Source organism: Copadichromis virginalis, linkage group LG7 (assembly GCF_057382275.1).
Source record: "Copadichromis virginalis isolate Kocher_CV1m ecotype Utaka linkage group LG7, C_Virginalis_male_GT1.1, whole genome shotgun sequence".
Classification (NCBI taxonomy): domain Eukaryota; kingdom Metazoa; phylum Chordata; class Actinopteri; order Cichliformes; family Cichlidae; genus Copadichromis; species Copadichromis virginalis.
Window position 1 is genome coordinate 40,078,223 of NC_140624.1, and position 12,063 is coordinate 40,090,285.

General features: G+C 39.8%; 2 protein-coding genes across 4 annotated transcripts in view; one reads left to right on the plus strand and one right to left on the minus strand.

Moving 5' to 3' along the window:
* The window catches only part of grin3a (glutamate receptor, ionotropic, N-methyl-D-aspartate 3A), a 57,899-nt gene extending 54,401 nt beyond the window's left edge, over window positions 1-3,498 (plus strand). Inside the window, exon 10 of the mRNA XM_085463345.1 lies at window positions 1,577-3,498. Within this exon, the coding sequence (XP_085319471.1) occupies window positions 1,577-2,135 (559 nt within the window). The 3' untranslated portion in view covers window positions 2,136-3,498. The remainder of the gene's footprint in view (window positions 1-1,576) is intronic.
* A 2,697-nt stretch (window positions 3,499-6,195) lies between these two features.
* The window catches only part of plppr1 (phospholipid phosphatase related 1), a 65,030-nt gene continuing 59,162 nt past the window's right edge, over window positions 6,196-12,063 (minus strand). For 2 of the 3 annotated variants that reach the window (XM_085463346.1, XM_085463347.1), the window contains exons 7-8: window positions 8,154-8,285; window positions 6,196-7,590 (exon numbers count right to left, since the gene is read on the minus strand). In XM_085463346.1, the coding sequence (XP_085319472.1) occupies window positions 7,558-7,590; window positions 8,154-8,285 (165 nt within the window). In that variant the 3' untranslated portion in view covers window positions 6,196-7,557. The other variant, XM_085463348.1, reaches the window with a different exon arrangement.

Consider the following 12,063-nt stretch of genomic DNA (forward strand, 5'->3'; position numbering starts at 1 on the left):
AATTCAACAACAAGGTGATTCAAAGTGCTTTACAGAGACATTAGAAACAAAAACAAATAAAAAGCATGATTTAAAATTGATTAAAACAAGCAAACAAACAAACTAATTAACAAACAAACAAAACAGTATATAAAATCAAAACAGATAAAATCAGAACAGTAGATAAAATCAGTAGTTAAATGTAAGTTTTGAAATTTAAGCTTAAAAGTGTGGATTTGGTGCTTTATTCAAATGCAGCTACTGCTGCAGCGAAAAAAGCAATTACTCGTAAGTGGCTCTGTACTGACCCCCCTGTTCTGGACGACTGGTTGAGCGTTGTGGAGGAGATTCATAAAATGGAAAAACTTACCTTTTTGTTAAGGTTGCAAGATAATATTTATACCACAACATGGGACAAGTGGTTGAAATCTATCTGAAATTAGAATGGGATTTATTTATTTTTAATTCCTGTTTGTGCCTACTCACATCTATATAAACTTCTGTATGCCTCGCCGAGGCTGCTCTTACATCTGTAGATGTGTTGTCAATTCATGAATATAAAGTCATGTTCTCACTGCCAGAATTGCTTTGTAGGGAAAAAAAACTGTGTTTTTCAGTCGACTGCTTGTTTTGTTACTGTTGTTTTTGTTTGTTTGTTGTGTTCCTTTTCTGTTGTAAAAAATATGTAAAACCTTTATTAAAAATTAAGTAATAAAAAAAACTATTATCTTTTATGCACCGAATGAGAAGATTTTGTCTGCCTGCTAGAAAAAACATCAGTATATTACCATACTCACACTCTTGAGGATCCTTGAGCAAGATACTAACTGCAAATTGCTCGCCAATGCATTCAGAGGAACGATGTGTTTGAATGCTAGATAAAAAGCACTTACGTAGAAAAATTCATTGAAAAAAAAAAGTGCTATGAATGGATGAGGCAAGTTGTGTAAAACGCTTTGACTGCTCAGGTAGAGCAGAAAGGTGCTATCTCAAGAATAAAAGCAATGTCTCTTATTCGAATACCACAGTCAGTAGGATTCAACTATGTTAAACAAATGTCCAAAGTTTCATGATGATTCAAAAATGATATTTAAATGTTGTCTACTGATCAGCCAGCAGAGCCATAAGTCATCCCTAAGAACGTGGTGCTTGTGTAGACAAAACAAACAATAAACAGGACAATACCCAAAGAACACCCTTTTCATGTAATGACATATTTAAGGAAAAGCGAAAAACTATTTCTTAGTAAGCAGTCACACTGCTATTCTTCCAAGACTCAATGTAACCCCCATAGCAATCATTTCCAGTCTTTACCCCCGTAAGCAATCTTCTAGAAATTGTTCAACTCTTTCAGTCCAGCTCTGTGTAAATTGCTGTTTGTCATATAACACGTTCAGAATTGTGTGTGCAGTGGCAGCTCATGGTTTAGCCATAGCTGATGCCTTGATTTTATATTGGATTCAGACTGGAAACATTTCAATTCAATTCAGTTTTATTTATATAGCGTCAAATGGCAACAAAAGTCGCCTCAAGGCGCTTTATATTGTACAGTAAACATGCAGTCAGATGAACTGATGAAGGTTTCTCCTATTTCCAGGTGCAATGAGGGAAACAACCAGTCTGCGCCTTGGAATCCTGCAGAGTCGTCCTACTGCAACAGGCGAAGGATCCTTCCACAAGAGATGCAAAACGACCTGGAATGCCCGTCATCCCAGGATCTCCCTCCTCCACCGCCCCCTTCTCCCCTCCCTCATCCCCACTCTCTCCCTCTGCTGGAGAAACCCCTGCCTATAGTAACTACCTCTAATGGTCGCTCTGACCTGTTAGGAAGGGGTTTGGACCAAGGACTGGGGCCAGGGCAGGGCAGTTCTGGGCAGTGCCGTGCTTTGGGAGTGGGCGACTGCGGTCCAGGTCTGGGACGGAACCCGCTGGTTCAAGAACTGTCAGAACTGGAGAGTCAAATCCTTGTAATCAAGCAGCAGCTGCAGTCTGCCATGAGGAGGAAGAGAGAGCTTGAACAGTACCAATCAGAAAACCAGCAAGCAAACCAGACTGCACCCAGTCAGCCCACTTCACACCAGTCTAACCAGTTTGTTCAGTATACCCAGACCCACCAGCAGATTAAACAACACAAAAACACATGTCCGGAGCTGTGAAGCCAGTCCCAATTTGTCCAGGAAAGAGAACCCTGGTTAACACACTGGACTAGTTTTCAAAACCAAGCTGGGTCCCGGAACAAATCCTTGCCTGAGTTCTGAAGTTAGAAGCCTCACCGATTTCCAATAGCAGGATCCTCCTTATGGCTCTGGAGCTCCCCTCAACACTGCACTGAAATGTTCGGCAGTGATCAGATCCTGCTCTGCAATTCCAAGTAGGACATTTTCTCACTCCTGGAACATGAGATTGAATTAGATGAGAGGTGCTGGATAAGGGCGAACCAGGGATCTTGAACCAAATCTGTTCTGTTGTATCACTGAAGAGCTTTGCAATTCCTTGCCCCTCTCAACTTCCCTTATATTACAATTCTTTAACTCCTTTTCATGCCTATCTGGTTCTTTTACCTTTTTCCTGTTTATTTCTTCCTTTTGTCCCTGCCATGCCTCCCCCCCTAAAACCTCATTTTTCCAAGGGTACAGATTTGCTTGCTATGACATTAAGCCTGATCACAGATATGAGGACTCTTTGGTATTTAAGCTTAATAGACTAATTCACCTGAGTCTTTTAAGACTCACTGAGGATTTCAACTGACCTGAGGTTGAACCCAGTCATCTCAGTCTTCATGTTTGTGTGTCTTGCTGAAACCTTGTATCTTTCAGCTATTACCATTGATGTTTCTTGCTTTTGGTAGCATGTTTGTATTGATTAGGGGTATTTTTTCTCTAATAAGCTTTTGAAAGGGTCGGTCGGGTGGTTAGATGTAATCATTTTTTTAAAAAGATAAAGCTTTCGCAAGACACATTTACATACGTAATGAACACCAGGTTGACATTTTATGGTGGATTATAATAAGCGTACACACAATCTTATTTATGGGTCACTGTATAATGTCCTGCACTTCACTGATGCACACTGAATAAACAAAGTCACCTTAACTTGTCAGAGTTTGAGTTAGGGTATAGAAGTATTTCACAGTGAGATCACAACAATGGCAAGCTGGCAACATAAAACCTAAAACAGGATTAAATTGAACAGTCTCCAGCTTTTTCCGCGGTCAGGGACCCAAAACAAAACCTTTCTGTCCAGGCTCTTGAGGTCATACTGGTGCTCTTGTAACATTGTGACACAAAATACATACTTTTCAGTTCCTCATTTAAGCCAGCTGTTAAATAGTAACTGTATGAACACAGACCACTAGTTTAACTCTGACACGTTATTAAATGTGATTTGCATTCAAAAATGAACACAACACAACAGTTCCCTCTCTGGGGCCCTGTTTCCTTGCATCATTTGGGTTTGGACATGTTCTGTTATTAAATATCTTCTTTGCACTTATCTTAGTTGCTGCATTTCTTTTTCCCCCCAGTGTCTTAAAAATGTTCAATTTTACAGGTCTGTAAATGATTTCCTGTACAAATTAGAAAGCAGAGTGTGGCATGCTAAGACTCCTGCTCCTACCTCAACCTTGGTTTTAAGTTATTATGCCTCCAAAACCTTGACGCTGCTCGTTGCAAAACAACTTATTTCAAACAGGTTTTTTAGAATCCTTAATCTCATTTATATCTGGCAGCAAAGTGGATTTACTGCCAAGTGACTCAAAGGAAGACCAAAAGCTCAATGATTTTAAGAGGATTTAAGGTATTTCCTTGCACTTACGAGTCCCCAGCTTCAGTAAGAGAGACAAGTGTGAATTTACACTTGAGAACAATGGCTGACAGCCACTGCAAACCAGACTTTTTTTTGTATTTATAAAAGCTTCACCATTTAGATTCATCTGTAGTTACTTATTCCAGCTCATTTTAATAGATTATTTTATAAAAACGTACAGCAGCTATATATTTAAAAAACTCAAACCACTCAGAGGTTTGTTCCCTACCTTGAAAACTACATTTGGTTGTTGCTATTCTTCACTCATATTGCTAGGGGACAGCAATTTGGACAGGAAGGCATACTCAGAACAGCTAACGATGACATTTTACGAAGACACGGCATGGTAAAATACCGCCGCACACACAAACAGCTCCTATCTATTTAGCCAGTGTGTCTGCAGGGTAAGCGCAGGCTGTCACAGCTGAAATGAATACCTGACAGAGCAAAAGAGCAAGTGCACAGACTGAGCCGTCAGCTTTCTTTGTGTCTCTGTGCGTGTACGCCTTGCTTAGCTATGACATAAACATCAGTGAAGTCGACGCGGCTGTAACAGGATGAATCACTAGAGAAGCTAAATAACCTGGTTTTAGCACAACTATGCTCATTTTAATCACTTTTCTAGGTAGCACAGGTAGCAGCTGGACAGGGGTGTGGTGTGAGGGAAAAGAAGGGCCGCCTGTCACAAGTTATAACATGAAAGAAGAATAAAGCCATATTCATGGTGTTTTTTTGAGTGCCTGTGTAAACACAGGTTCACTTAAACATCCCGTTTTTCTTCTGGCTTCACCCCCAAAGCAACAATATGAAGGATCAGACTCAAATTTCAGTCGTCGGCATTCGTTTTACTTAACTTTTCATTCAAAAACAACCCTTAAGGTGTACTCGTACACGTTCTTTATTAAACTCGAAATTTAGGGTCATGGTCTCAGGGTTGACTGCTTGATTCAAACACTGACTGCCAGATTAATTAATGTTTACATTTACTGAGCATACACTCACAGTCAACTCTAGGCTGACTGACACCATGCCTATGAAGTCATTGGTGTAACCGCACTCTGTTAAAACAGATGGTCTAAAACAAATCATTGCAACAGCTCACAGTTCAGTTTCCAGGGATGCATATCCTCTAAAAGCAGTAATCTTACAACTCTGTTTTAGAATAACTGACTGCTTTTATGTTTAACATGTTAGGCTTTGAGTGAACATGTGAATATTAGCATATTTCAATATGTCTGGAAATATGTGGCTTTTTCTCATCAGAATCTTATCAACCTATCAATCAATCAATCTTAGTCAGTCTGTCTATGTCTATGAGCACAACTCCTCTCCAGTAGACTATTTGACTCACAGGGTTGCCAACAGGTTATATTTTGGTTACAGGCCTGTGTGATTTTCTACATTTCAAGTCTATGGTTTTAAGTTGTTAATGTGAATTTCTGTGCATGTAGAAACCAAAAGATTTGCAATTTACATCAATTTATCACAGTTTATTAACTGTATTAACACAGACAGCTTCGATAGTAGACCGACTGTCTTATTGTCGTTTTATTGCCATCCTAACATACCAAAGTCACCTTGAAGATGGCAAATGACTGCAAGTGGCTGCAGATCTAGTGCTTAACTAGAAAGCAACCATTTCAAAGGCAATGAGATTGCAAGTCTGTTGCATATGGTTGCAATATTTTGGTTGAACTGAAGGTTTGTTCAGTGAAATTGTCCTGTAACTCAAACATCTTGAATAACAAACCTGTTTTGGTTTTCTTCAACCTAGGAATGCAATATGTCCTTGGGCTGTTCCTGTAATAATCCAGTGACATTTAGTGATTAAGGACCAACTGCATTACACTTCCATCTTGCAAATAAAAATCCATCTATTTACTATTCAAATGAAATCAAGAGTTAACACTGGCTCAACTTTTAACATTCAGGAGTATGTAACACACTCATAGAAATGATGATGCACAGTGTTTAGGTATTGGAGAATTAATTAATCTAATGGGTACCCATCCAGTTTCATACATTATATTACGTTACATCACAGCGAATGGTCCAACAGTCTGTGATCGCTCAGATCAACATTTATCCATTGGCCTATAATCAGAAACTTGTTGACTGGAAGGATAATGTGACTGCATTTTTAGCATGCAGATGACACAGCAAAGGAGGTAGGATTTGTATGCAGCTGAAGTGACACTGCAAGGCTCAAATCAGGGGAAAAATGGTAAGTAATGAAAACAAATCTCTGGATATTCAGACAAACACAAGGACAGACACGTTTCACACGTAACTTACAAGTACTGACTGTCAAGATGGATTGTCCTTGTCGTTGGTCACATATTTTCTAAGTAAATGAAAAGTTACCATTCTCATTGAAGCGTTTGGGTACATAAAAAGAAACACAAGAGGACACACTGTTGCTACTGACTATTTAATTTTTTTGGACAAACGAAGAAAGAAAATATATGTAGCATTTCAGCTGAAATGCCTTTTTTTGTTCTCAAAGTAAAAGACAATTGTAATCACAATGATAATGAGTAATATCTATAAAACATCTTGACTTCTCTCTTCATGCTGGGCATATCTTCCAATAGGAAATGGAATCACAACATTGCATCACAATCCACTGGTGGGTTGGGGAGAGGGAGGGGTACCTCGAGGAGGAAAAGTGAAGCAGGAGTCATTAGCCTGGTTTTCAGTGAGGAGGACTAACCAGGCCTCAAGTAAATTACTCAGTTTCACTTGAAAAGAATCTCTTATATTTTTCGCCATGTACTTATTAGGGATGTCTTCCATTGGAATTTCAGTAAATATAATTGGAAAACCATACCAGCATAATCTATACACGGATCTGGCACGGGCTAGCTCCTCTGGATCTCTCCATAGAGAGCTTCCTGTTAACATCAAAGTAAATCTGCAAATTGGGGTGAAGCACACTGATACCATGCATTTAAGCCAATCAGATTTTTGTATATTTAGCCTGATGACATGTCACTACAGGTGCAAAAACACATTTTCTGAGCATTTCAGTGACTCATCCTTGCCATTTCCTCCTAAGGGGAGAGGAGTTGTTCCCCAAACAACTGATACCAAAACATATCCAGGTTTACAGCAGGCAAACAGGTCCAAATGGATCATAATAGTCATACATATTAACAAAAATCCATAAAAAATATGACCTGACATGGTCAGTTAATGTACAGAGATAATAAAAAGAAGGATTCTGTCTTTTTTCTGTACAAATGACAAACACCACAGAACAACAACATCAATATTTTTTTTTCCATAGCAGATTTTTCTAACCGAGTGGGGTACATGTGGTGATTGACAAGGCATTTCACCCGGCAGGATGTGATGTAAAACAGAGTGAGTCAGCTGACAGGAAGTGTGCAGGTTTTAACATCGTCAGGATAGGCTACGGCACTCGCTCATACAAAATGTACAAAACACCGTCCTCTAACTACAAACAGCACACCTTGGAGGAAAAAAATGTCCCATGTTTCAATGATCTCAAATAACCTGGAAAAACAATCTGTGCTTATGTTGCGATTTGTGATATTGTTGCCTGATCTGTGTGCCTTGGGAGGTTGAACTGAGCATAGCCCAACTAAATGAAAACCACTGCAAACATGGTGTATTTTGTCCCCCAGGTGATTTAAACAGATATATCAGGAGTGGTTTTTGTAAGCATTCGGAGCCACGTGACATGCGTCCTCGTCATTGTGTCTGGAAGTGCTGTGGAGACGCAAACGTGACCCGGTGCTGCCCCCTTAGTCATGTGACCTCTGTCATCGATGCCGAGTGGTTCTGAAAATGGATGTTGGAGGGAGTATGGGGGGGGGGGGAAAGGGACAGGGGTAGAGAAAGACAAAGAAAGAAATGAAGTGGATGGAAACAGAAAGCGTGGAAATGAAAAGGAAGAGGAAATCACGTGTCAGCTGGTGCCAAGAGTGCTCTGTGTTAAGTTTCTGTGCATTTGGTTAGGAGGAAAGGGGTGAAGTGCAAACGTCAAGCCTGCCACGTGTCATTGCTTAGTGAACAAAGAAAGAAAGAAAGGATATAGAAAGAAGGAGAAAGAAGGAGAGTACATTTTTAACCAAATAACTTATTGATAACAGAAAATTATCTTTGGATTTATGCACCACCCTCACTTGGACCTTCTAAAAAGGCCATGAAAAAGTAGAAAAAAAAAGTACATGGCAATAAATTACAGTGACACCAAGTTCCAGAATTACAGAATTCCTTATCTGAGGGGAGGAATTTGCTTTAAGCTGCAGGCCTTGAGGGAATTCTGCCAATTAATGAAGAAAGATAATGTGCATCATAGAGATTAAAGTTTATGGGATTCCAGGTTAAGTGTTTTTAGCTACCTGTGCGCTCAGGGTCTCCAGTGGGCTCTCCACACGGGGGAAAGTCATCAGAGGCAGACCGCGGTACTCCTCAGTCTTCTGTTTTGCCGCTGCACTGTGGACACCTTTGAAGTTATTCACCACACATATACCCTGTAAGGTATGAGGACAGTTTAACATTAATAGTGAGACAGGCAGAAAGACACAGCAAATCACACGAACATTAGAAACTCAAACACAAAAAGTCCGAAAAAGTTGTTTAAACTCTATAAAACGAGTGAAGAGACTTTGTAGCGTAACTTGATGTTACAGCCGTGTTCACATCTTGGTGAGGCTGCACAGTGGTGCTTTGAGGTTAATGCTATCATCAGTAAAGTTGCTACGGTGATTTAAGGAGGTATAGCCGAGGTTGATCACTGATACGTTTTGCAAATAAATGGGCAAACCGAAATGTTGACTTGAAGATCAAGTGTCTACAATTCATCCAAAGGGTTATGAATATATGTAATAAATAGTATGATAATCCACAACAACAGCTGTTGAGATTTCACTAATTCACAAATTTCAAGGAAAGGGCAGCTCAGCTGATTTTGGTCATTGTATGAATTGATATGGCTCATTTGGAAAGGTACAGGTGAGGATAGGAGAATGACAGTCTCTATAGTAGGTTTCTGAAAATCCGTTATTCATCATTAACTGTTCCCCCCATACTAAACTCTACGCAGTGTGTGTGTGTGTGTGTGTGTGTGTGTGTGTTAGAGAGAGAGAGAGAAAGTAAAAGAGAGCGATCCCCTCTCCCAAATAACATTTGTTCCCAAAAATGCATGTGAATTTGAGGGAAAGGAAAACACGTCTCTCTATTTATGAATGTCATTATAATCCTTAAGGGCTGGACTGAACTACTGGATGAGCGCCCAAAAAATTAGTTTTGTTCAAGGGGATATTATGCAGTCAATTTTGATGCATCTTCATGTTACAGTCTTGCTTCATACAGACCAGTCGCAAGGAGCTTGGATGACCTCGGTCATTTTGTTTGGAGGCATGAGCTGTGATGTTGTTTTAAGGTACGGGTTCCTCTAGCCACCGATCTGACAATTAGTATTTGTTTTTTTAAATTTTAAAAGAAATCCAGGGCCACATCTGGTGGATTTTTTAAAAATAAAAGAGCTAATGGAGGTCTGAAGCCCAGTGTGAGTCTGCTGATCAAAGGGCATTCTGGAGCAGGCTGTCTCCCTTTTGGTTGTTATTTTCATTTTCAGGATTGCTGGTTTGATCTTACAGTGCCCTCCCCCATACAGTGTCATGTACCTACAAACGTTGCAGAAAACTAACATCCTGTTCCCTTTCAGCTTTAAATGCCGCAGCAAGAGCCAGCTGTTATAGGGTTTTTTGCTACCTTAAAAAATTCTCTGGTGGGCTTTTCTTTTCTTTTCTTTTTTTGGTGTGACGTGGCTACATTTTCCACATCAGAACTTTTACTGCAGTGATATAACGTTTATATGGGTATAAAAGAGCAATCAAACATTGCGTGAGTCCCTTAAAGCTGGATATCATTTCATCTAGCCAGCAGAAATGCTTCAGGGTGCTAATCTTTGTGGGCTAACAGGTGCAGAAAACAGATGCTGTTTCTTCATTTATATGTTTATAAATTAGAGGTAATTGTATTTTTTCCATTTTGTCCACTAGTCAGAATTTTTAATGGTAGAGACACCAGTAAGGTTGCAGTCTTTGTTAACTCCTCCACAGACTAATTAATCAAAGAAGGCAGCCTAAGGGAGATCCCACCCCACCAGACACCAACCGTGCCCTCAGGCAGCAGCAAAGGAGAAAATGAAGCAGGAGGAAGCTCAAGGTTTTCTTGTTTGTGGCTGTTCATGGGCATTGAATTTCTAGAGCTCCCAGACCAAGTAAATGAGTGAATTATAGCTCCTAGGGCAGAATTTACAAATAACTATCCTGTTTGACAATTCTTTACATTTTTATCACAAGTTTAAATTGCATATTGATGTGGCTGTTGTAAACACATTTCTATTAAACTGAACCACCTCCTGCTTTTTCATTCCCCATTGTGTGTCCTGTCATTCATGCAAAAACAGACGTGTGTGAACTGCCGCCTACTGTTTCAGATGAAGACAAAGTGAATCTGAAGATTGCCACTGAAACGCTGAATTGAAAAATCATTTAGAAACTTTCCTGGTCTCAGATTTTTGCAACAGAAAAATGCTGCTTTTTCCCCAGACTTGTGATTAAAAGAAACTTGAAACTGTGTTGGTGGTTCAGCACTCAATGCAATGTATTATTTATTTTATTTTCCTCCCAGTGGAAAGTAGTTTGTTGAGGTGGTTATGAAATGACTTTGGATTACTTTGCACCATCACCTGAGATGCACTGTTCAGTAACGGTTATTTAATTGTGTTTTTTGTCCCCTCACCGTCAACCGGTTGTGGCAGGACTTTTCTTCCTGTTAAAAGGAAGTTTTTCCTTCCCACTGCTGCCAAGTGCTCGTTCAAAGGGGGTTGTTTGATTGTTTCAGGTTTCTCTGTATTATTGTCAGGTCTTTACCTTACAATATAAATCGCCTCCAGGTGACTGCTGTTGGGATCTAGATAAATAAAACTGAATTGAATTGATTGAACTGAATGTAACCATATGATCTTATGCTTTACATAATTTCATGTATCAGCATAAATCTCCATCCCAATCCAGTCACACTCTTGTACTTCGAAGCAGCAAAGTGATACGGTTTGCATCTCCACCCTTACAAAGTTATTTTCTATCTTCACATTGCCCATTATGCAGATAATTCAAGACCCTATTTTATCAATTCATCTTTGATAGCAGATGAATTGTAATATTACCTCTTACAGTGGTTGCGACTTATATGAGTCATGCATGCCTTTTAGGTGTCATTTCTACATGCTGTGAATTCGTTTGGAACCACTTTCAAATTTCAGGGGATTTAGCTTCTATTAGACTCAGCAAGTCAGCATGCGCCTTCCCTTGAATCAAGTGGACAGCTTTATATCTTATGTTACCAACATCATCCCGGAGCCAATTCTAAAACCAAGTTCTTAACAATGATCCCTCAATCTGCTGGCAGCGGACAAATCTCTTGAAAGACCAAAGGCATTTGCTGTTTGGTGAGTCCATTCAGATCTCCTCTCTGTGAGCACTGATAGCAGCAGGATTTAGACTATACCTGCTTTCAGCTTTCTCTTTATCAATTCATTTCCTGCAAGATAGCAGTCCATCAACTTGGCTCAGTTCTCATGTGAAACGAGTTTGATAAGCTTCATTGTAAATATAAGGCAAATACAGGGGAATATGGTCAACCTTCATTCATGGTATGCTGATAATAAACTGAAAATAATGTTCAATGACGTAATGACAGATTTCCTTTTCTTTAAGCACTTGAGTTAAAGGCAACTAGACTTACACTTCAAGGCCCTTAAGACTACCATGACCTGGATGGGTGAGAACCTGCACAGACAACCCCATTTCCTTTTATCTTTTCCTGAAGATCAATGGCATAATGTATATCACTTTTAACAGTTTAATCACTGAAAGCTACTATCAATTATCAAAGAAACAGGTGCAGTGGATCCACCTCCTCATGGGCAGGGGCGGGGATAGCTCAGTAGGTAGAGTGGTGGTCCCATGATCGGAAGATCAGGGGTTTGAATCCACTGAACGGCTACCCTGAGATACCCCTGAGCAAGGCTATAGTCCCTACACACTGCTCCCCGGTGCACCTGCTGAGTGGCTACCCACTGCTTCACTGGGTGAATGGGTCAAATGCAGCAAGAGTAATTTCCCCACGGGGATCAATAAAGTATACATTATTTTTATTATTATTATTATGCAGCAAGAAAAAGATGTGACCACACTGAACCTGACTGTTTTGCACCACAGCAGGAATTATTTAAAGAAT